Source organism: Arvicola amphibius, chromosome X, assembly GCF_903992535.2.
Source record: "Arvicola amphibius chromosome X, mArvAmp1.2, whole genome shotgun sequence".
In the NCBI taxonomy this organism is placed as follows: Eukaryota; Metazoa; Chordata; class Mammalia; order Rodentia; family Cricetidae; genus Arvicola; species Arvicola amphibius.
The window spans coordinates 72,975,009-73,000,972 of record NC_052065.1 but is presented as its reverse complement, the minus strand read 5'-3'; the positions used below and the strand labels follow the sequence as shown (position 1 = coordinate 73,000,972).

Genomic DNA, 25,964 nt, shown 5'->3' with positions numbered 1-25,964 from the left:
GAAAGGTCTTATACATACTACTAGCAGAGAAAAATAATCGTCAGTCTAAACCCTGAAATTTACAATAATGACCTCTCTACAAAATATACTGATGCAATAGTGGTCTACAAAATATACTGATACAATAGTGACACAAATTTTATGGGAGCAACCATTCATATTTGATTATATTTAAGGCCCATCTCTCAATTTGGAACCCAAACCTGATACTCTAAATGAGGCCAAGAATGCAGGAAAGCTTCTATTTTTATTTTGTTAAATGAACATTGTATTAATTAGTTACTGCTATATCCAGAGATCAGTGCATAAGTCAGTCCTTAGAACAATATTTTTGTGAGACAACAATTAAAACAGAGACCCACAACTAGTACTGATACAAATTAGGATATTTGAGAATTTTAGCACTGAACCAGCTATCTATATCATAACTCTCTCCACAAAGCTCAAGAATCTAAGAGAAAGAAAAGACAGGAAAATGTGAAATATTATAGAAATAGAGATGGTACAAAGAAGCTGACTTCAAGAAAGTTGTATTCCTGGAAAATCAAGACAGATAGACACATGAACTTCAAATGATTGAGGCAGTATTCATAAGACCACAAGCTTAAACAAGACAAAATCCAAACACAGAGAAAGGGATATAGGCATGAACTTATATCTGGAAAGTTACTAACAATTCATTGCTGATAAGAGACAGAAAGTCTGTTTTCTTCAATGGTGGGGCACTTAGTATACTAACTATATTCTAGGTCACTTCCTATGCTTAGGCCAACAGAAATAGATTTTATGAGTTTGAAAATAAAGAAGGGAGCAAGAGCATGAAGTTTGTTAGGTAAGATGATGGGAGAGCATCTGAAGGGACTAGTAGAGGGAATAATTATGAACAAAATATATATTGTATGAAGTTGCCGAAAATGAATATAATTACTATCTAAAAATTCAAAATTGGAAAGTCCAGCTTTTTCTAGGCAATAGTTCTTTGCAAACACATAAGATACAAATAAAACTCAGTGAAATAAGGGAAAATATTTAGTATTTATGTAACATTTATCATAATTTATAATACTGCTTATTAAAAATCCCCAAACAAATACATGTATTAAATATATCATAACATCACAATTATTGGTTTGGTCTGTTTAGATTGTGTTTACCTTTTTCTTCTAGTATTCAGAATAGTATGAGGTGTATCTTTATGACTGCTTCTCAATTTTCAAGTTTAATGTGTGATATTTTCACACATCATTAAAATTGAAAAATATTCATTCCAATAATGTAATCAGGGTAACTTGAAAATAAAAATGGCACCATACTATCAAAGCTAGTCATAAATATTCTGGCTTGAATTCAGTGTTGAATTCACCATTCTAGGCATGGATCATTGTAGAATTAAAACCATGGAGATTTGGATGACTGCTGATGTTCAAAAGATATTTTGTCAGAATATACGAACAAAGAAAACAAAACATAACTAAATATTCAGCCACCATTTCAGGAGTGAATACTACAAGAATTCCATCAGAATCACTTTATTACTTCTTTGTAAGCTGTCAGTGTAAAGCTCTCTCAGGTCTGCTTCCACATCTGTCTTTTTTACAGGCTTCATAATCTGTGGAGATGGGAGTAGTCATCTTTCAGGAAATTGAAAGTTACATAAATCAAGAAATGCAAAAGTAAGTTTAAGAAATTGGTGTTCCTTTTCCCTCTTGTACATCACAAATCTTATTTAGAAAAATATGCTATTTATATGACTGCTCTGTCAAGAGACTAAGATATTGATGATATAAGAGAAAATATATATAATGAGATAATATCAGTAGTTCAATTACATGAAACTAAAATGTAGTTTAACTTCGTCATTCAAAGATGACTAGGGAAAATGTCAAGGTGGAATTTGAGAAAACAATGACTCACAAAATAAATTGTAGTGTTTGTTTTGTTTTGTTATACTATTTTAATAGAGAACACGTTGTTCAATAAATACATGTTCAATGAAAAAAAGCATATAGAACTCTATCTTTCTATTTATCTACATCTATTTTGATAACATATCTATATTTTTATGTTCACATAGGTATATTACCAAAATGAATATATGCCGCTATTTTAAAGAATATAGAACTATAGTAATAAAATATGCATGTAATTGGCATAAAAACAGACATGTTGATGAATGGAATCAAGTTGAAGACCCAGACATAAATCAACATGTTGCAGAATATTATTTTAAGGTGTGTTACTTATATTTATGCTGTGAAATGTTTTCTTAATGATGTAATATGTCTTTCTTTTGTTTGTTTCACTTGTTTTACTCTGTGAAGCTCTGATTCTTTGCCTGTCTAAAACACCTGATTGTCTAATAAAGAGCTCAATGGCCAATAGCAAGGCAGGAGAAAGGTTGGAGAACTGGAAGGCAGAGAGTAAAAATAGAAGGAGAAATGAGAAGGAAGGTATGAGCAATGAAGGAGCAAGGAAGGAAGGGACAAGATGGAAGAAGAGGAGGTGATCGACAAGATGAAAGAAGAGGAGGTGATCAGCGACCAACTACCCAGCCACCCAGCCAGCCATGGACTAAGAGTGAAAGTAAGATATAAAGAGGTAAGAAAAGAAAGAAAGCCCATGGGCAAAAGGTAGCTAGGATAAATTAAGATAAACAAAACTAGCAAGAAACAATCTAAACTAAGACTTGGCATTTATAAGAGAGAATAAGACTCTGTCTGATTTATTTGGGAGCAGGGTGGTGGACCCCCAAAAGAGGTAAAGAGCCAAAAGAGTAAAAAAAAAAAAAGACCAACTATATTTCAGCGTTCCAACATGGGCAGAGAGTTAAAGAGAATCCAAAAACACTTTGGTATACCAACGCGAAGCCAAATTTCTGTGTAGGGCCAGAGAAAACTGGAAAAAAAAAGACATGGCTCCTTTAAGAAACTCAGCTGTACAGCAGAGCACTTAAACAGCATTTTCAATGCTAAATAGAAACAAAAAACTAAGCACAAATACCTGCCACTGTGTAAACATTGGCATTCTAGAGTTCTACAAAGATTGAATGCAGTTCTTGGTCACATACCTCCTACAGGGTCACAAGTCTTGGGTATAGTGCATAAGCAGTTATAGAAAGAAAGAAATGGTTTAAAGAAAATAAAGTCTTTAAAGAGACAGTTAAAATTAATATAAAAGAAGAAAGCCATGTGAAGATGGTAAAACACAGTGAGTCTGGATCCTGTATGCTGCTGTGTTGATTTTGAATTTTTATTGCTGAAAAGCAAAGGACAGTGCTAAGACACTTGAAATTAAATGAGAGATTGTTGAAACTAAGCAGTCTATATTTTTTAGGTATGCCTTAACTTCTAAAAAGTCAAAAAGAGTATTTGTCAAATGGGAATCAAAAATATTTGGAGAAGTGGTTTTGCTTTTTATACCACAGGAAACAAGAGGCTGTGGATTAGTTCCAGTTTGATATGGATCTGGTTTGATCAAGGGAGACCTCCCAAAACTTGACAGGTGATATCTATCAACAAAAGTGACAGCTAAAATTCCCAGGACCTGGCTATTATCTCCAATTTTCTCAGGGACCCTAATGATACTTTGTCAAAAGACACCAGGAATCAGTCTAGAGAAAACAATATCTATATTACCAAGAGTTGCATTGTGGGAGGCTTTTGTTTATTTGGTGGGTTATGGATGTTTGCTAAAAAACAACTATTAATCTCAGATGTTTGTATTGTCATTGATTATCGTATATTGATACAAATTTAAAGTTACTTTAGTTTTACTGTAGGTTTCTACTCTTGTTAGGGGTATTGTACTTATGCAAATAATTTAAAAATGCGATGTATAAATATGAAATTAGGTTAGTAGTTAATCTATCATAATCAACTTTTAGTCACATTAGGTATGTTTTCTAAGTTAAATAGATAGATTTTAGATAGATAAATGGTTTTCAAACACTTCAAAAAGCTACTGAATATGGCATTTAGAATGTTTTGTTAACCTAGGAATTCTCATGACAATGAGACACATCTGCTCCTGGCAGTACCAATTTACTTCAGAGAAAATGATGGGCATCGAAGAAACTCAACAGAAGTTTGCTTTCATTGTGGAAAGGTTAGCCACTGGACAAAGAAACTGCTTTTGCTTTGACTGCTTGACTTGATGCTATGCAGACTGGACATGGAGGATACACAGGAAAATGACCGCTGAATTCTGCCAAAACAATAGAGTCCTTCAAATTTCTTGCTTCACTAAAAAGTCTGCCAGATACACTAGACCTGTTGACTGAAGATGGATGCCCCAACATTGCTTAGAAACTTTGGATAACTGTCCAGGTAGCCAGATATCTCTGTCATTTCTAGAGACTTGGAAGTTGCTTGCAATGCACTTTCTGTTTACTTAGGTAATATTAATTCCTCTGGGGTCTTGGATGGAGCTGAAAACTAGATAGTTATAGTTGCAGTTTTCTCTAATTCTGAGATAAAGTAAGTTAGGATTTGGAATCCCTAAAATAAGTAATTTTCTCTGAATTTGTTAAATGCAAATGCACTGAAATATTTCTTGTTAACTGGTTTTATTATGTATAACTTTACTATGTCAAAGTTAAAGTCTTACTTTTTAATTGGACATATGAGGAATGTTGTAGAATATTATTTTAAGATGGGTTTCATTTGTTTATGCTGTGGAACATTTGTTTATGTAAAGATGTGTTACTTTTATTTATGTGGCATTTGTTTAACTCTGTGAAGCTGTAATTCACACATATATATATATATGTGAATAATATATATATATATATATATATATATATATATATATATATATATATATATATTATGTGTACAACATTCTGCTTTCATGTATGCCTGCAGGCCAGAAAAGGGTACCAGATCTCATTACAGATGGTTGTGAGCCACCATGTGGTTGCTGGGAACCAAACTCAGGACCTCTGTAAGAGCAGCCAGCACTCTTAAACACTGAGCCATCTCTCTAGCCCAAAGCTGTGATTCTTTGACTCTCTAAAACACCTGATGGTCTAATAAAGAGCTGAACAGGTAATAGCTAAGCAAGAGACAGGATAGGTGGAGCTGACAGGTACAGATAATAAATGGGGTTGGAATATCAGAAGAAGGAGCAGAGAACAAGGAGAGGAGGATACTAGGGGCCAGTCACCCAACCACACAGCAAGCCACAGAAAAAGAAGTAAGAAAGCTATTCAGAAACAGAAAAATAAAATCCCAGAGGCAAAGATAGACAGGATAATTTAAGAAAAGCTGGCTAGAAATAAGTCAAGTGAAGGCCAGGCATTTATAAGTAATAATAAACCTAAGAGTATTTATATGGGAGCTGGGTGGAATGACCTCCCCCAAAAAATAAAGAATAAAAAACAAACAAACAAACAAACAAACATAAAAACAAAAAAATGTATATAAACTGGAAGAAAAACAGTATGTTCAAAATTGGCTCTGGATGGCTGAACATTGAAAAATACAAATATATTCATACTTATCACCATCATCCTGCACAGAACTCAAGTCCATGTGGATCAAAAACCTCAACATAAAACCAGACACACTGAAAACAGGAAGTCACATTTAACTCATCATCACAGGAGACAACTTCCTAAGTAGAGAACTGATAGTGCAGGCACTAAGATCAACAATTAACATATGGGACCCCGTCAAACTGAAAAGCTTCTATGAGGCAAAAGACACTTTCAATATGATGAAATGGTAGCCTACAGAACTAGAAAAGTTTTCCACAAACTCCACATCTGATAAAGGGTTAATATCCAAATATATATAAAAAACTCAAGAAACTAGATATCAACAACCATATAATCCAATTAAAAATGTGGTACAGATCAAAACAGAGAATTCTCAACAGAGAAATCTCAAATGGCTGAGAAACAATCAAACAAATATTCACCAGCCTTACGCATCAAGGAAAGCAAAATTAAAATAACCCTGAGATTGTATTTTACACTTGAATGACTAAGTTCAAAAACACAAGTTCATGCTAGAGAGGCACACTCCTCCATAGCTTTTGGGAGTGCAAACTTGTACAGACATGTTGGAAATAAATATTTCTCAGAAAAGTGGGAATGAATCTACCTCAAGACCCAGCTATCTTACTCCATCAGACCACAAACATACTTGTACAACTGTGTTCATAGCAGCTTTATTTGTAACATTCATGCAGGAGGAGGCCACTTGTTCTTCCTGGCTACCCAGCTAGTTAGACCCGAAATAATCACAGAGAAACTGTATTAATTAAATCACTGCTTGGCCCATTAGCTCTAACATTTCATTGGCTAACTTTTACATCTTAATTTAACCCATCTCCATTAATCTGTGCATTACCACAAGGTTGTGGCCTACCGGCAAAGTTTCAGCATGTCTATCTTCAGAGGCATATCCATGGCATCTCTTAAATACACCTTCTTTCTCCCAGCATTCAGTCCAGTTTTCCCTGCCTATTTTGCTAGTCTAGATACGAATTATTTGTTGAGCATCAAGATATAGTCCAGAAAGTACTTTTTTATCTGTATGTGGCTATATTTATAAGAAATCATTTATTAATATATGAACTTATATATATTACACAGATTGTATTATATTTTATACATAAGAATTTATATATTATATATTTGTAAATATTTTAAGTCATCAAAGTTATTATTAATTTCCCAAAGCATGAATCCATTACTAAATCCTTTCTGAAACAATGACACCAACACCCAACATATTACCTAAACAATATTAATCATCTTATTCTACTAGCTCTACATGTACATCCAATTATTATTAATCAACAAATTCTTACTAATAAATCACTTTGGAACATCTTTTCCACTGAACTGGATGTGCCTCCATTCAGATGCTCAGTATATCTTTCTGAAAAGGAGATAACTGTTCATCCTTTCTGCCATTAGTTTCAGTTTTATCTACCTTACACAGCAATTGATTTTAAAATATTTGCTTGTTTCTTTTATTAATGATTCCTCTAATACATAAAATGTTTTAATGAAAAATAAAATGGTATACATTTAAACACTTGAGACTGAGACATAAGTGTAAATCCTGAACTCTTTGCACACTTTCATGTAAGCCACCAAAAAGAAAAGGAATAAAATAAAAAAAGAAAAGGTAAAGAGTTCTGAAATATATTTGGAAATGTCTGGTCTATAAGAAAAGAGAAAACTGCTTAACATAGTAAATCAAATGCCAGTTTAACCAACTGTCATTTATTGTCTTTATTTTCTATTCAAAGCACATCAGTTATAAGCTTCCCACCTCAATTCTTTGCTTTATTTTCCTTTGTTTCATTTCTATTCGCCCTGTGAAAATAATCACTGTCTCATCTCTTCTGTGCTTCTTTATGCCTGGAGTGCCATCCCCTGATTCTCTACATCTAACACTAACCCTCCAAAATACAGATCAAAAAAATCAATCTTTCTGATCATTACTCAATTTATGAGAGGGGTTTATTTGCTTCTATCATTGTGAATTTTTCCACCTTATATCTAGTTGTATTATAGGATCTATCATGCTCTAAAGTGTATTATTATGTTATTTTATCTTTTTTTCTTTTTTTGGTTTTTCGAGACAGGGGTACCCTGTAGTTTCTAGAGCCTGTCCTGGAACTAGCTCTTGTAGACCAGGCTGGCCTCGATCTCAGAGATCCACCTGCCTCTGCCTCCCGAGTGCTGGGATTAAAGGCGTGCTCCACCACCGCCTGCCCTTTTCTTTAATTCTAATATGACCAAGACCACTACTCATAAATTTATCCCTTTCCTAAGGTATTAGAATCCAAAGTAAGTGATTTATAAATTTGTGTTATTGATAGATGATAGATAAGAGACAGATAGATAGATAGGCAGACAGTCAGATAGATAGATAGATAGATAGATAGATAGATAGATAGATAGATAGATAGATAGATAATGTCTTTATTAAATGTTTTCCTGGTATAATAATTTTAAAGATTTTTTTATTCTATTAAAGAATGATTAGGCTAAGTTTTCAAGTGTTTTGGATGCTCATGGGATCTTTTAGAATATCAAAAAAGTTCTACAATAATTCATGAAATTAGTTTTATTAGATTACTTCAGTGTTGCAAAATATTATTCAGGGCAATGATCACCCACAGTATTACTACTAATATACTGTTCTTCAGAGAATGCATTTTCTTTCCACATTCTTTAGCTGGTATAGTAACTTTAATAATATAAATAAACACAACAGACAAAATGAATATTGGTGGGGTATATAAGGTAAGCATCTCACAGGAAGATTTCCAATGATGTACATTTTTCATCCCACATCTTTTCTCCCAGCACACAATATACACATAGAAAGAGATTTCTTATAAGGAAATGACATTTAGAAAATCATATCCATTTACTTTGTGTCATTGAATATTTTTAAATCATGTTTGTCTGAATACTCAAAATATTCAATAATTCCACCTCAAGTAGAGCGTGAAAAAGCTTTAAAGGACAGGGAAGTTACATCAATAATAGTTTCTTTCAAACTGTGGGCAGTAACAAGAGACAAGACTGATCATCAGTTGGATCAAATTACCTGTTGGAGTGATAAGTCCTGGAGATAAAAGGCCTGGGACTGCATGGGGCAGAAGGTGGGCATTGTCTTGCAACACTCCCAGAGATCGCTTAGGAGGCCTGCCAGGTCTGGAACTGTTGGAAAACAAAGATAAAACACAAATACCATTACTTGATACAATTGCTTTCTAGATCTTATTTGTCAATAATAAATAGAATCTTACAATAGAGACTATGTACTGTCGTGGATTAAAAATAAAAACCAACATTTTACAATAAATTTTACAGTGTACTTACAGCTAACATTAAAGCCACCAAGGATTAATTTTCAGTTTAGCTTTCATATGTAAGCCAGTACTTTGCAATACAAACCAGCTGTTATAAAGATTTCCTAAATTACACCTTGCCCTTAAAGCTATGTGATCCCTGGTATCAATATACACAACTAAGGCTTGAGTCAGTGAGTCCCAGAATTGAGACTGTACAAAATTGTACAGTATAAATCTCTAATCAAGAAACCAGAGGAGAGGGGTGAAGAGTTGTGAGATGTAGAATAAAACATATTGTTTATTAGCATTTCTGCAACTGTTAGAAACCCATGAGGAACAAAGAAAACTCATTCAAATGCATCATTTTATTTCTGCTTTCTTTGGATTCACTATAACTAAGAAAAATTGCTATGTATGTTGCCTTTTTCTCAAATCAAATATTTATTCACACAATTTTATTGGTCAATTGAAAATTTTGTGCAATGCATCATATTCGGTCCTCCCCACCTCTTCCTCTTCCATATCCATTTCAACTTTGTGTCCTCTTTGTTTTGAAACCATAAAGTCTCATTTTTGCTGCCCATATATACTATCTGAATCAAAACTTAAGCATTAACCTAAACTATTGCATTTACACATTCTTAACTCTAGTGCAAAAAGTTCAGATTATTTCAGAAGCTCTGAGTGTAGCTCAGTGATAGCAAAGCCTGCTTTACATGCACACAGTCCTAAATTCAATCATGAGTACAAAGGCATGGGGGAGAAAAATAAATTACAATTGCTGAAATAAAATTAAAATTTGTATATCTGCTTTACCATCTCATTCCCTAATACAGTATAACAAAATCATCATTTGGAGGTGTCACAATTCGCAGACCTATCAACCATAGAATATTTTAATAAAGTCATTCTGAAGTTACTATATATATTATTCTATTAAATGTATTAATTTCTGTTGTAGTGTTACATGTCACAATGTGAATATGTAGGTCAAAGGACAACTTGTAGGAGTCACTTCTCTCCTTTTACCATGTGAATCCTGGAGAATGAACTCAGGTCCTTAGGTTTGGAAGCAAGTGCCTTTATTCACTGAATCATATTTAAAGTCCATATTTTACATATTACTTTTAATTGTGTCTAAGATATTTTTGCATTTTAAAATAAGTGCATTTCATATAGGAGAATAAAGGACTTTTGAATAAAGACTACTATATTGTATGTTAAATAGGGTGAGCATAGAAAAGTATGAGGTTCAGACAGACGACATTCCCAAAATGACTTCTGATTCACAAAGAGATATAAGTCAAACTACATTCTATCAATTTTGCGGTAGTAAAGTGCTCCATCAATATAATACAAACTCTGCTTTTCAATAAGGACAACTACTAGCTACTTTACTCAGAGGTACTATTACCAAGCTCATTTTTTATAAATTGTGCTAGCATTATTTCCTGCCATTACACGTCAATATTTTATAATTTTTCTAAAAAGAAAAATTGTTTTTCTCATTTAATATTTCAATTTTATAAACTTTCTCTACTTTACTTTCTATTCAGTTCCGGGTCACAATTTATTTTATTTAACTCAGTGTTGATGCCCTCTTCGCCTTCCCTGTTTTATGCCTTCAAAAGGTGCTAAAGGGGAAACAAATTTTACTTCAAATATTCTTTAGAGGCCCGGGATCAGAGAAAACATTTATCATGATATATATATAATATAATGAAGATAAATTACTTTTAAGTAACAGTCACCAAATCTAAAAATTCTAAATGCTTTGTCTTGTATTATGCAGAGCTCAAGTCTCCTATTTAAATCTAGCAGCTCACTCTATACTTTCCCCATGTGTTTCAGCACTTCTCCAGCCTCATAATCTCTCCTCACACTGTCAGCTGCAGAAGGATGAAGCCTGATACCCCATCAAATCCCATATGAGGAACCATATAAGACCCAACCATTAACATAAGACTTTGAAAGCCATCTAGTTTAACTAGTTTTGTGTGAGTGAGTGTGTGTGAGTCCTCTTTATTAAAAATAATTCCTTTCAAATAAGTTGAGAGATACTAGAAGCCTCTTGTTTAGTGGTACCACATTAATATCTAAAATTTGGATTAGTACTGGAGAATCCATAATTTATGTCACATCTAAAACTCATGTATATAAACTCCATGGGATTATATTCTCCATCTTTGTATACTGCTAATCTCTAATTTATATTAGTATACTTAATTTGAGTCTTCCAAACAGGCGCCTGAGCTCCATGAAGGCAAATGAATGTCTAGTAGGATATATCACTGAATCTTAAGCAATCCTATGGTTTGTAGCATACAGGATGCCCAGTAAATAGTTAATTAAACCCATTAGTAGACAGGTGGTAAAAATCTATTTCATGGTTTTTATGGTTTCCAAATATTCATTAAATTGTTCTACTTAATAACATGAACAGAGAGCTATTTCCATCATTTATTCATCAGATCATCATTTTATTTTAGACCCTGTACTCTAATGCAATTATATAAGCTTCAGAACATGACCTACACAAATATGACTATAACGTTAAAGAATATGTTAGCTGTCACTTCATTATGCGCTCAGAGATGCGAGACACTTAACTGATTAAGGGCTACATATTTCTGCAGTCACACACACACACACACACACACACACACACAACTTGTTCAGTAAACCAGTAAACAAATATGTGCTAGGTATCTACTATCTAGGTATCAGTGATATTGAGTTTAAAATATAAGCTTGAAAGTAAAGATTATTTGTTATGGTTTTTCTATTGGCATATTGTGAGAACAGGGAACCAGGGAACAGACTCTGTCTTTGAAAAATGATGTACATTCTAGTGACATGAATATATGTTTACACTATTATTCAAAATTTTATTAACCCTTAAATTAGCATGGTGATATGATATTTCTTTGTAAATATGTTCAAATGTGTTGGAACAAAAATCCCACACAGATTAAAACATTGGTTTTAATTTTTTTGAAAGAGTTAAGCACCTGGAATAAATTAATAGAAATTAAGTAAGTGAAAATAATTTATAATTAGTAAATTTCTAAAAAAAATAAAATAGAATTAATATTATTGTTAGTTTCAGACTAAAAATTCATATATAAAAAGACATTAATGGTTCAAAAATTCTGCATTTCCTTTCCAAGATAATTCGGAGAAAGTAATGAAAGACTCTGTAGAAACCTGTAAAAGCTGGAAAAGATCACACATTTTGATAGACGATTTTGTGAAGCTACTTAACTTTAAGAACTTTATCATCATCAGGCAGATATTTACATATTAATCAAGACAAATAAACACGTGGTGATTTAACTAGTAAACTGTTATTTAGACGACAATTTAATCAGTATAGGTTAAAAGGTCCATCTCTGCAGCATCCGGTTTCCACTAAAATATTGATTGCATTACTGATCTCAGTAATGCTTTATGTTACAAGGCACAAATAACCATGTAATTACTCTTTAATTGAATGATAATTGCTTCTTGGCAATTATTTGTTTCAGTTTAATTACAAGGTTATTTGTACTCTGTAAAATGAAACACCCCCTTTTAAAGTTCCTGCACAAAGACCTCTGTTGGTATGTTACCTGTATGCACTATAAACAGAAGCTGCTAAGAAACATGTAAAATAACTACAGAAAATAGCAATATTTTTACAAATTATTTAACTAAACTATTAGATTATGTTCAAGGGGATTAATGCTATGCATAACAGTTAAAGATTAGAATGGATGAAGAAAGTGTGGAATATATACATATTAGAGTACTACTCAGCAGTAAAAAACAATGACATCTTGAATTTTGCATGCAAATGGATGGAAATAGAAAACACCATCCTGAGTGAGGTAATCCAGGCCCAAAAAATGAACATAGGATGTACTCACTCATAATTGGTTTCTAGCCATAACTAAAGGACATCGACCCTATAATTCGTGATCCTAGAGAAGCTAAATAAGAAGGTAAATCCAAAGAAAAACATACAGTTATCCTCCTGGATACTGGAAGTAGACAAGATTGCCGGGCAAAAAATGGGAACTTGGGGGTGGGGTGGGATGGGGTATGGGGGTATGGGGAGAAAAAAGTGTGAAGTGGAGGATGGGGAGAGCTTGGGGGAATAGGATGGTTGGGATATAGGAAGGGTGGACGTGGGAACAGGGAATTATATATCTTAATTAAGGGAGCCATTCTAGGGTTGGCAGAGACTTGACTCTAGAGGGGTTCCCAGGTGTCCAGGAAGATACCCCCAGCTGGTTCCTTGGGCAGCTGAGGAGAGGGAGCCGGAAATGTCCAGATCCTATTGCCATACTCATGAAAATCTTGCATATCACCATAGAACCTTCACCTGGCAATGGATGGAGAAAATGACAGAGCACCACATAGGAGCACTGGACTGAGCTCCCAAGGTCCTGATGAGGAGCAAAAGGAGGGAGATCATGAGCAAGGAAGTCAGGACCGTGACGGGTGCGTTCACCCATTGAGACTGTGGGACAGAACTAACGGGAGATCACCAAGTCCAGTTGGAATGGGACTGATGGAACAGGCGACCAAACCAGACTCTCTGAATGTGGCTGACGGTGGAGGAGGACTGAGAAACCAAGGACTACGGCGATGGGCTTGGACTCTACAGCATGGACGGGCTCACTGTGAGCCTTGTCAGTTTGGTTGCTCACCTTCCTGGACTGAGGGGGAGTTGGGAGGACCTTGGACTTAACATAGTGAAGAGAACCCTGATGGCTCTTTGGCCTGGAGAGGGAGGGAGTGGGGGTATGGGTGGAAGGGAGGGGAGGGAAGCGGGGAGGAGGAGGGAGGAGATGGAAATTTTTAATAAAAATATGAGGAAAAAAGATTACATAGATTTAAATTACTGCAGTCTCCTGATTTTTTCAGAGTCCATATTGTTATGAAATTTAACCAAATAGTTTTCTTCTTCCTTTGATGAAATTGTTTAGCAGAAATGAACTGGCAAACCAATAACCTGAGATTAAAAGGCAAAAATCACAGAAATAGTAATCACACTTCATATTTCTATAATTGAACAAAATTTACATTCAACTTATAAACTTTGTAAAATTGACAGTTCTCAAAGAAAGTTCAGTAAGTCTTTTAGTAACAATATGTGCCTTTCTGTGTCATATCTGTTTCCAGTTGCAATGTACATTGTAGCAAATACTTTCCACATTAAGATCATGAAACGTCCCTGATAGATTTTTTTTTATTTAGTTCATCCATCCATTTATAAATCAATGAGTAAGCAACTGGGAAAAGTAAATTCTTCGTCCTAAATTTCAAAAACTATTTAATAAATTAAGGATGCCATGAGCCTTTAATAAAAATTGTATAGGCAGTAGTTATTTTCATAAAGAATCATGTTATATCATCTTCATTAGTAAAAAATTTTTGTACTATTCCTTAAAAAGCAAACAGAATTCTGAGACTGACTAAGAAAGCAGTCAATGATATACTTACTAATAATTAAGGGTGTTTTTACTAGCAGCATGCAAGTCCACTGCAACTGAATTTCTTAAAGGGGAACTATCAATAGTGGTGCAAGACTCACATCACTTTTTAGAATCATTGATATCTAAAATCCTTTCAGACAGAAAAATTGATGTCTAATATTTTGTCTTATATTAAATATTTCAAAACAAAAACAATAACCTCAAAGGTGTTGTCCACCTTTATATGAAAGCACTCTAAATGATTTCCTATGTGCTTATTAAGCTAATCCAGGATCTTTTTCCTGGAGCACAACACAAAGATTTTTAATTGAATACTGGATTAATAATAATAATTTGGGTTTGACATTTATTACAATGCTTCAAAGATGCCAATGGTTATTAAACTCTACCTGATGTTTTTGTGTTCATAAAGAAAAACAAACTGACTGCTCAGCAACATGAATGGATCTTTCCTGAGTGATGACAAACTGATCAGTTCTCTAACCACTGCACTCGATTGTATTCTAGTCTATATCAAAGGCAGCAGCAAACAATTCAGCAACTGAGAAAAAGTCATGCATGCAAAAAGAGCATTTACTATTTATCATGAATGAAATGGTTCATGTTCTGAACCAAAAAGGTGTCACTATGGTAACTCTAATAAAATAGTGCCTATGCTAAACTAGGCATCAAGCAGTTCTTGGTTCATGGTAACTTAACAATATGGTTCACTGTATCTCTGGGAGTTATTAATACAAGTAGGAAAAACAGCACTAGAGGAAGGACAATTCAGATTCTTTACTATACCCTAAAGCTAAATGTGGATTTTTTTTAATGGGTGGATATACTTTATTACTGGGAAAATTCTGGATATTATCTTTATCATAAAGATACTGATAAAATCAAGGAATACCTCCAGTTTGAATGACTAATGAATCAAGGTTCAGGAAGAAAAATCAACGTTTATGCATTTATCTTATAAGTGTAATGAAGTGACTTGTTTACAGTCACTATTTAATATGGGGAGGTTTCATCCCCTTGCTAATGTTAAATATTTATTTTAAGCCTAGCTGATGTCACTGATAACTCAAAAATTGGCTAATTACTTCATATAATATATAACTGTGGAGTTATTTTATACTCCATTTAACAGACTGCTCTCTATGTAAATGAAATATATTCTAGGCACGGTGTTAGCACCTTTCAAGGACATTACTGTCTGACATACATTTACTCAATTTTAATAAAAGTTTTAATATAATTAACAAAGGTTATATAGCAAAAACATGCTGTTCTCTGATGTGAATTATTTGTGGATACTTCTGATTCTGCTTAGGCAGCTCTTAATAACATAAGTAGAATCAATGCAAACTATAGAATGTTTCAAAAAATTTAGAAACAATTACCCTAATGTATATAAAACAGTTTCAAAAAACCTAAAGGCATAAAGGCATCATTGAGATTATCACTGTGAAAAACATCTAGCAAGAGTTTGAACATTCACACCATTCTCTACTCTTCTGTTGTGATGTATGCAAAATAAAAATGCTCTCAGTTACCAATACTGTAAACTTTTCCTTTAACTGTGAATCTCCAGTGTTTGTAGTTTCCTGTTGTATTCATTTTCAGCATTCTAATTCTTCTTCATAGTTACATCTGACACTCCAGGTCAAGTCTCCACCTCTTCATCCTCTAGTTACTTGTACCAAGTTGCTTCATTGTTTTTGAATACAGTCTCAAACTGTTTCATGAATTGTCATAAAATATTTCTATCACCATGTTCTCTTCTGCTCTACAACATCCAATGTTTTTATTTTACTGCATATACAGTATAAATATCACTTCTGGCATTACAAATATGTGTTGGTATGTCAGCTGCAGTACTGGATTCACTGAATGTTAAGTCTAATACTTGATAAGAACTATTCTACTATAAAAATGCCATAGTATTTGGACTGTTGAGGCCATGGTCTATAAACGTCTTTGCCTTGAGAAGGGCTCACTATAATCTGCTGTTCTAATTGCTATTTTAAGTTTTGTTTATTTTCATTTTCTTTCTGTCTGCTAGCCTATATCAACATATAGACAATATGTAATGGATATTCAAAAGAATGCTTTTAAAATGAGCAATAAGGAGTCTATTAAAAATAATTAAATCAGTCTTTCATATTGATCAAATAAAGTTTCCAGTAATTGTCAATCTCTGTATAATCTCCTGATGATCTAGATATTTAACACTTCAAATTTGAAACTTAATCAAGGAAAGCAGTCAGCATAGTATTAATGTCCAAACTAAGATGATCTTAGATTGGTTGATTAGGAAAGTGATCTCAATTAACTTCCTTATATTAATCTTATAACATATTGCTATACTCTTATATCAGTGCATCAGTCAACATTCATCAGAGAAACTTCTTGCAGTAGATGGTAACTGACACAGATATTCACAACTGAACAATGTCAGTGAGAGACATTGGAGCACTCTGTCCTAAATGGAATGTCTTCATAAAACTTCTCACTGAAAGGCTCAGGGATCTATGCAGAAGAATAGAAAGAAAGATTTTAAGAGCCAGAGGGAATGGATGAGTCAAAAAACACAAAGTCTTTCAGATACAAAAGTGTCCCTCACAAATGAATCCACACAGACTGTGGCAGCATGCACAGTACTCGCAAAGTTTCAAGTCAGACAAACTCCCAGCCCTGAGTGGGGGAAGTCAGGCAGGTTCCTTCCCATAACCATGAAGATACTTGCAATTGCTGTCTTGAAAAACAGAAAATAACTTTTCTTCAAGAGAGAAGAGATATTAGGCATATCAACCATACACCAAGGCAGACCCCATGATCAGAAGTAGTCAGTTAACAAAAAATAAACTCCAATTTTGCATGCTTTGTTTTCTTTTATTTTTGCTTATTGTTGATACATTTTATCTTTTTACATTGTTGTCGTCGTTGTTTGCTTTGATTTGTTTTTATTTTAGAGAAAGAACATAAAATTGGGTGAGTAAGGATGTGGGGAAAAACAAGGAGGAGTTTTGTAAAATATTAAATATTAGCCATTGTCTTTAGTAGTTACCAAATAGGACCAATGAAATTGATACAAAGAAACAAATTAACATGTTCAATATAGATTGCCAGATCGTATAGTTCATAGAAACAGATACAAGATGACACAGATCTGTGCTCCCAGAGCTATGAGATTTCTAAGTATTTGAAGCAAGTTTGTTTCTGATTTTTGAATATATGTATACATATTTTTGAAGGATAATTAACAAAGCCTAATTTGAATTGTGAAAATAATTATGTAGTATAGTTCAATGAGGAATGTATTGTTTCTTAAAGTTATGTGTTGAAAAAGAAGTGAAATGCCATGAGGTTATCAGAGTCCATTGCTCATCACTGTGATTTAACCCCCTAAAACAAGTTATTCCTATCTTATTATTTCAGTAAATATGTTCAATACATAAAAATACAAGTAACTCCCGTGAGCCATTGCACAGAACCAGCATCCAGAACGTTTCTTCAGAACCCTAAAGATCACGTAGGAGGTTTTAATACCCAAGTGTAACATATGACCTAGGCAGGTCATTTAAAAAGTACTAAGTTGTTAGAGCCACAATTTATGCCCCAGGCTTCCAAACCATAAATAGCCTCTTTCCCAAGAAAAAGCTTAACAACAGCTTATTTAACCTTGACCTCACAAAGCATCAAGGAATTATACTATACACTTAGATCTTGGTAGGTACCATGTCTATTTGCTGACACAGGTTTAGAAATGTACCAACAAGTCACCCAGAAACTCAGCTACAGCATCCCTCAGCTATGGTCTAAGCATCACATAAAAATCCATAGGTATAGATCCATTCTGAACAAATGGGAAAGGACTGCTTGCCTCTATCCTACAACACAACACCAAGGGAACTTGTCTCAGCTCCATCTTTTCTCTGTCATATAAATAGTGCCATATTGCTTGTATAGAACATTACCACGAGATGAACCTTGCAAAGTCATCTGGACTGGCTTGGACTCTATTCCATAGAAGATTCTGGTTAGAACCTGTGATATCTCTAACTACAGTTTGCTGCAGTTCTGGAGTTGAATCGTCTATTTTGAACAATTTGTGAAGCATGGGAGAGGCATTCTATACTCTGCATTCTAGATTCTGCTCAACAACAGTTCTGCAAAGGACTTTTGATGTCAGTGTCAGTTTTTCTCAGCTACAGTATACAGAACTTCTCTGAATCTTGCCCACAGTCTTGCCAATACTGATCCTACATAAAATCCTGATACATCCCTAAAGTTAAGGTTTATCTCTTCCAAATACAGCCTGAGAAAAGTTCTAGAGGGGTAAAATCTTTATGAGAGAAACATTCATCTAAGAACCAGTGTCAGACTAACCAGCCATTGCCTCCAGAAGATTATAAACATCCTTTTATTCTGGTTCTGCCTCTATTTCCTGTAAAATGACAGTACACCTACCTAGTAGAGACCTAGAGTGATGGACTTTCAAAAAATACCTATAGAGTCTTGCCCTCAATCATATTGTAGATCTTGAAACATGCCTCAAATAAACTACGCAAATGCATGTGATACTATGATCTAGTGAACCAGGAAACCACTGTGGCTTTGCTATTTGTAACCAAAGAGATACACCTCAGATTGTCAGCCTCAGTATGGTCAAAACCACGATGTGTGTTTCAGTTTCTGCTCATCAAGGTCATGATATATAAATAATAGAAACAACCCAGAGAACTAGCCTGTGATCCAATGCAAGAACTCTTTGGCGTGTAGAAAAACACAATAACAAGCATACGAAGTAAATAGCCTACTGTAGAGAACTCTGAAACAGCACCTCACTAGAACACAAATCCTTCACAAGAATCCAACTAGATGAAAGCAGAGACAGATGATGTCATATTTTGGACATTAGATTACTTTATTTCCAGTCAGTAGCACTTTTCAGAAATTATGAAACATAGGAGGAAGGTTCTACTTGAAAATATGCCATTCTTAGTATACACTGGAACACTGGGATATGTTTCTCAGCTTTAATCCCTCCTCTCCCACACTTCTTTTTCCTCTCTCATCTTGACTATATTGGGGAGAACACCTCCCTGTCATGATGTTCTGCCTTGCTAAAACAAACTACCCTTCACTGTAATGTCTTAAACTATGAAACAACCTGTATCTTTTACGGTCTAACTTGTTCTTCTCAAAAAAGATAAGTTCTTTTCAAGTGATTCTCCTTCATCAGCTATCAGCTCTCAATATCTCCTCTGCTAAAGGTAGGACCTTGAGGGCTACTCCACAGTCCTTGGTAGGATTTTGACTGACATGATCTTATTCTGGTAACCATAGCTATCACGAATTGATTCTGGGAACATCCATGATAGTATGTTCCTTTTGTTCCATGGATGGCTACATGCCCATGAGCTTTGTTAGATACAGAGACTTATTAATAACAATAAAAATAAAAGAAGACATGCAGATGTAAGGGAGATGAGACAGGTGGCATTAAGGGCAGTTGGATAAAGCAAGCTGGGGATAGATATGGTAAACATGCATGATTAAATCTATGAAATATGCTAATAATAAAAAATCCTTTAAAAACAGTCTTAACTACTACTCAGGAGGCAGAGTAAGAAGCAAGGAGATCTGTAGGCAGATCTCTGTGAGTTCAAGGCCAGCCTGATCTACAAAGTGAGTTACAGGACTGCAGCCAGCACCATGACACATAGAATCCCTGTCCCAAGGGGGAAAATGGAAGAAAGAAATGAATTTTAAAATGTTCACACTACCCATCATTATCAATGAAATCTCTATCGTACTATCAATGATATTATTCATGGAATTAAAGAAAACAAACTGAAAATTCATGTGAAATCACAAAAAAAGCTTAGCAATCTTGAGTCAAAAATACAAAACTGAGAGTGTCACATTAATTGATTTTAAAATGTATTGTGAGGCTATAGTATTCAAAGTAGCATTGGTATTTGCATAAATACAGACACTTTTACCAATGAACTACAATAGAAAGCTAAGAAATGAATACACATATTTATATCAACTGCTTTTCAACAGATATGCCAATGACACACAGGACTATAAAAAAGGATTACTTGAAGAGTTGGAAAAATTACTTTAAAAATATGCATCTGATAAAAGGAATATTATTTATATGGAACTAAAACAATAACAAGAAGATAACTGAAATGGGTACAATTCTATGTAGAAACTTCTTAATAAAAATATGAAATGCATAATAAGTATATTAAAGTATACTTATAATATTTAATAAATATATTAAATATATTGAATCATCAGAGGAAAAAGGAACCAGTATTATCAACAAGGGAAGGGATAAAGAGGGCTGGCAAACATGTTATATAAAAGGTCACCCAAGTTGAAAAAATAAGTTTATACAATTATAATGAAAAAATGTGTGGAGGTCCTAAGAATTTTAGAAAAATATAGCACTTCTTTGATTCTGCTGTCCCACTACTAAATATAGATCCAAACAAGTTGAGTAATAGGTTATAGTCACCTGTATTGTCAGATTTATTTTATTATTATTCAAAATAATTGTCTACTAACCTAAGTGTTCACAGGCTAATGAATGAAAGAAGAATATATAATACACATATACCAGCCAGAAGTAAGTTTAAAATTCTCATTTGTGGCAGTATGGACAAATTTGGGCAACATCAAGTGAAATAATTCAGGAATATACGAAGAAATCATTGAATGATCTCACTCACATTTGAAATCTAAGAAAGTCAGCTACGGCCAAAGCAGAACGCTGAGTGGTAATTACAGTAAACTGGGATCATTGGATGAGAAGAGAAGGACAAATGTTGGTCACTGGATATATAATCACAGATATGTAGGAGGAATATTTTAAAAAATGTTACATTTTCAGATAACAGTTATACTATTGGGGAATATAAATAATACTACTAAAAATAGCTAATATGGCAGCTTTCACAATGTCTATATTTTAATACAATTTCACAGTAAATGGATGAAATGGTGTGTTCTATTCTCTCTTTTCCCCTTTCATTTTAAAGTCATATAAATTTGAACAGACTCAAATATCACAACTAAATTTGAAAACAGAATAGCTTGGGAAACTAAATGCAGAAAAACACACTTGCAAATTGGTTTTTCTCTTTAAATCATAGTTTCTAAGAGGATGTACAATGAAACAGGTTAGTTTTGAAAATCTACACGAATTTACCTGTTTTTTTTTTAATGAGAAACTGATTGTGGTATGATTTAGTATCATCAACAGTTAAGTAGGACAAAATGTATTAACACAAAGAATTATGAATAAATAGCCAATGTTAACAAATTCTTACATAAAAATAACTTGTAAAATGAAATAAAATGGCCAACATGTGAGTATATTTGTGTCAGTTTTCTCAATTTAATGAGCTTGACACTTCCTATAGTAATGGTGGTATCATGCATTTTCTTTGACAGTGTTTCTGTCACAGAGTCACTTTTACTTGGTTTAGCTTTGCAAGTCAATGATTACATCACTTTCAGATAAGCAATTCTAAATCTCATGTTCCAGTATCTGTTTCTCTAAATCAAACACATACACACAAAAATAAATAAATAAATTGAACAGCTAACAATTATTTTCATATTTTCTCTTTCCAGCTTCCAGTGAACTAATATTAATAAACTATTCTGGAATATTTTTTCTAAAAGCACAATATTTTATCTTCATATCTATAGTTTGTGTGGGGGTGACATAAAAATTAAATACGCATTTTTCTTATTTAATATATTTTAAACATATTTAATGATGTGAATCACCTTTTCAAAAGAGAATATCGTAGTTGCTATTGGTGATAATTTGATCCTATTGGTCCAACTAGCATCAAAACAATGCTGCTAAAAGGGCCACTTATTCTAAATACATAAAATTTCCTTTCAATGCAAAACTAGCTTGAAATAAAATTAACTAATTCATACCTAAATTAACTTCAGTATTAAATGTTGGCACAGGCTCTTACATGGACAGGGATACTTTGCTTTGCACATTGCTGATTGCTAAACCAACAATTCAGGCTAAGGAAAAAGAAATTCCCTGGCAAGTTGTAAAACTATCCTATGAGGAAATGAATGTGTGTGTGTGTGTGTGTGTGTGTGTGTGTGTGTGTGTGTTTATGTGTGTTGCATGGGGGGGCTAAGCACATAAAAATACATTGTTTAAAACCATAAATAATAAAAACTATTTGCACATATAAGGAAAAAGTTAAAAATAAATATTAAAAGCATCTTCAAAAATGGATATGGGAGAATTATAGTTGTAAATGTGGATTATTTATACCTTATTTACTTTTTTAGTGTTAATTCACTTAGTTCTTTGCTCCTACATTGATACTATTGTAATTATCGTACTATGATAATTTTTGAAATAGGGTACACAGCATATACTTTCCTTCCCCTAAAAATTTTTCTTGAGATTTTTCAGTCAGGAAAAAAATGCTTTTTTGACACAGTAGGTCAGATAATAACAAATTTAAATTTAAATAACACTCTGTAATGTGGTACTATGTAGGAATACATATTTACATCACGAAAGAAGTTCAGCCCACATGCACATAGTACACAATTGCAAACCAAGACTTAAAACCCATTCTAAGAATTTATCATATGTTGAATGTGGTTTTCTTTGGAAGAGGAAATAAAATTCCCCCAACTTCAAGACAATGAGAAATTTAAAGTTGTTAAGTGTTTTTGACAATTGAACATCATCAATAAGATGGACTGTTGCAATGATTCCTCGATATCAGGAAAGGGCTTGCAATGACCTTCACCGTAACATTTTCCATATTCAAAACATCCTGGAGCTTTCTGAATTTTTACAACACTTTCATCACTTCACTCATAATTTTAATGTAGTTACTTCATCTCAGCATAACATTGAAGTGAGTACTTTGCCATAGCCTACTTATTACAACACTATATCAGTAGATTCTATCTACTTATAGAGAGATGAATTTTATTGTTGATAGTGAAGAGATCTTTCTGTATAAGCATTGTTTATTGTGTAAGCAGTGTTTGGCTTTACCCAAATTATTGCCTAAAGCAAACCTCAACAAGAAAAGGAAAGAAGAGAAGGAAAAAGGGAGACACTGAGGAATGGAAGAGGGGATAAAAGAGAAAGATTTTTTAAACATTGAGCTTTTTTCGAGAATATGTAGTACCTACTGTTCTATTTCGAGCAGTTTTATGAATTACCTTTTGGAGGTGTTTTTTTGCTCCTTTAAAAAAGTATTTCATTTTATGTGTATGGGTATCTTGCCTGCATGCATGCCTGTGTACCACATGAGTGCAGTGACCACAGAGGCCACAAGAAATGATCAGATCTCTTGTGACTGAAGTAACAAATGTTTGTGAGCTGCCATGTGGGTGCTGGGAATCAAACCTGGATCCTCTGGAAGAGCAGCCAGTATTTTTACCTATTTAGACATCTCTCCAGCCCCTGTTTAGGAGTATTAGAAGTACAAATAAGAGCACAATTTAATGATTGTTAAGTACTTTCACCTAAGTGGCTCAAAAGACCAGAATGAACAGGTGGCAATGTTACTAATCAATACAACAGAAGAGAAGCACACTGAATATTTTCAAAATCTAAATTTAGGAATGGGACATTTATTTTAAATTGTCAAGATGCAAAACTTTAAAAATGATTTATTTTGGTTTCCTAGTTAAATGCTAGGGTTTTATTACACATGCATTTTATTAGAAAAGCCTTAAATAAGTTCAGCTTGAAAACTGAGGGACTAAAGTTAGTTGATCAGCAAGATAATTTCCGATTTAAATTAAGGTATATGAAAATTATTCATTTCAAACATGCTTCAGAGTAAAAGTCAGAAAAAAAAGAGTTTGATTTCTGGTAAATTGTTCCTCACAAGCTACTATCCCCTTTAACTTACTGTCTTCCAAAAATTCAGTGGTTGAATTTAATCTAAAGCACTCATTTACCCTTTGTATATGACATTTATGAGGTGCTTTTCAATGACTATTTGCTGTTAAAGAGTGCAAACTCTCTTTAAATTCTTGTGGTTAAATGAGCATTTCACAAAACCCCCTCTTCACATCTGCCATATTATAATTTACACATTAAAAACAACAGACTTTCACCTTAGGCCTCTTGCCAAGAACAATCACTTTAAATCTTTTTATCATTTCACAAAAAAGGTAATTGTAAATGTTAAAATGGCAGGAAAGTTACTGTGGTGATAAAGCATTTAAAACAGTGTTCCCCAAATGAACTCAGAAATACCAATGGAAGTGTGTCTGTACGTGTGGGGAGGGTAGAGGTGGGCAGGGTTTCATTTTATTTTTTATTTTATTTTTTTTTTATTTTTTTGGTGAGAGGAAACATGTCAAGTAGAAAGATGACATATTCAACTAAAGCTGTCATAGATCTATTTCATTGTCCCAAGCACAACCAGCCTTCTTTTGTGCTAAATGGACAGGAAAGCTAACAAACAGTCATCATTGGTGCTTTTGGTAAAGAGCCAACGATGAATTATATATGCAAAAGGTTACTTAGTGATTTAACTCTCCATAATTGAAGCTATCTAACAATTTAGTAACTATGTTTTCCCTGAAGATAAGTATGCTCATTTAATTCGTCTTTTGTTGCAAACTGAATGTGTATAGTCTAATCTTAGAGCCTCTTCCTCCACATTACAGGTGCTTCCCTTTTGCTAATTAAACATTAACATTGCACAATTGTTGGTGCTCTAAAATTGGTGGTTAATTACCTCTGACTAAGTGTACCACAGAAAATCTAAGTTGTGTTCCAGATAAATTGAAATGAATACAAGATGTTTCCGTCCTCTGTCCTCTGAAACACTATGCTGGAAGACTATGATTTATTTTCAAAAAGTCCTACCTAAATGGCATTGTTTTATATCATTTTATTCCTTGAAGAAGTGAGGAGTGTGTGTTATGGGTAAACTATGATCATTTAGGATATATGCTACATTACTTAGGACCTAAGGTCAAAATCAAAGGCATAAAGATTTTGTCACAAACTTGCAACATGTATGTTATGAAGTTTCTTCTCTTTTGTTTTGATTATTTTTCTACTGAAATCTACATATTAATGTGAAATTATACATGATCCTTTGAGTAAACAACTATAATTCAAATTAGCACTTCTAATATTTAAAAAAATCATCATGTATATTATATATTCTTTATATTTGAAAAATATATTCTTGCATACAATGAAATATCTTTGTTCCTATACCCTGTTTATCTTAACTTCCTCACTATTCCAACTTCATACTTTGTTTTTTTTTTGTTTGTTTTGTTTTCTGTTTGGATAACTCACTAAGCCCAATTAGTGCTGCCCACATGTGGATGGGTGTGGGGCCATCTGGAAGAGAAGTTGTAGAGAAGGCAACTCAAGACAAGGGTCTCATACACTTGTAATTTTTTTATTGTTGTTATGTCTCTTGCTGAACAAACCTTTCCTAAAGACAGTGCAGCCCTCACTATCTCTATCTACCTCTTGGCATCTGAAATAGTTACCTCCTTTGAACTGAGGTTTCTTCCCAGATTGACAAAGTTGCCTGCTTGATGTTCTGATTCTTTAACAATGTTAAAATCCTTGTGTGCCCTTCCCATGTGTGGTATCTCAGTCTTCTC

At 33.7% G+C, this 25,964-nt stretch overlaps 1 protein-coding gene across 1 annotated transcript in view; it reads right to left on the bottom strand.

Moving 5' to 3' along the window:
* Nucleotides 1–25,964, bottom strand: part of Dach2 (dachshund family transcription factor 2) — a 564,525-nt gene that overhangs the window by 290,543 nt on the left and 248,018 nt on the right. The window contains exon 3 of the mRNA XM_038316535.1: nt 8,577–8,689. Coding sequence (XP_038172463.1) covers nt 8,577–8,689 — 113 coding nt within the window. The remainder of the gene's footprint in view (nt 1–8,576; nt 8,690–25,964) is intronic.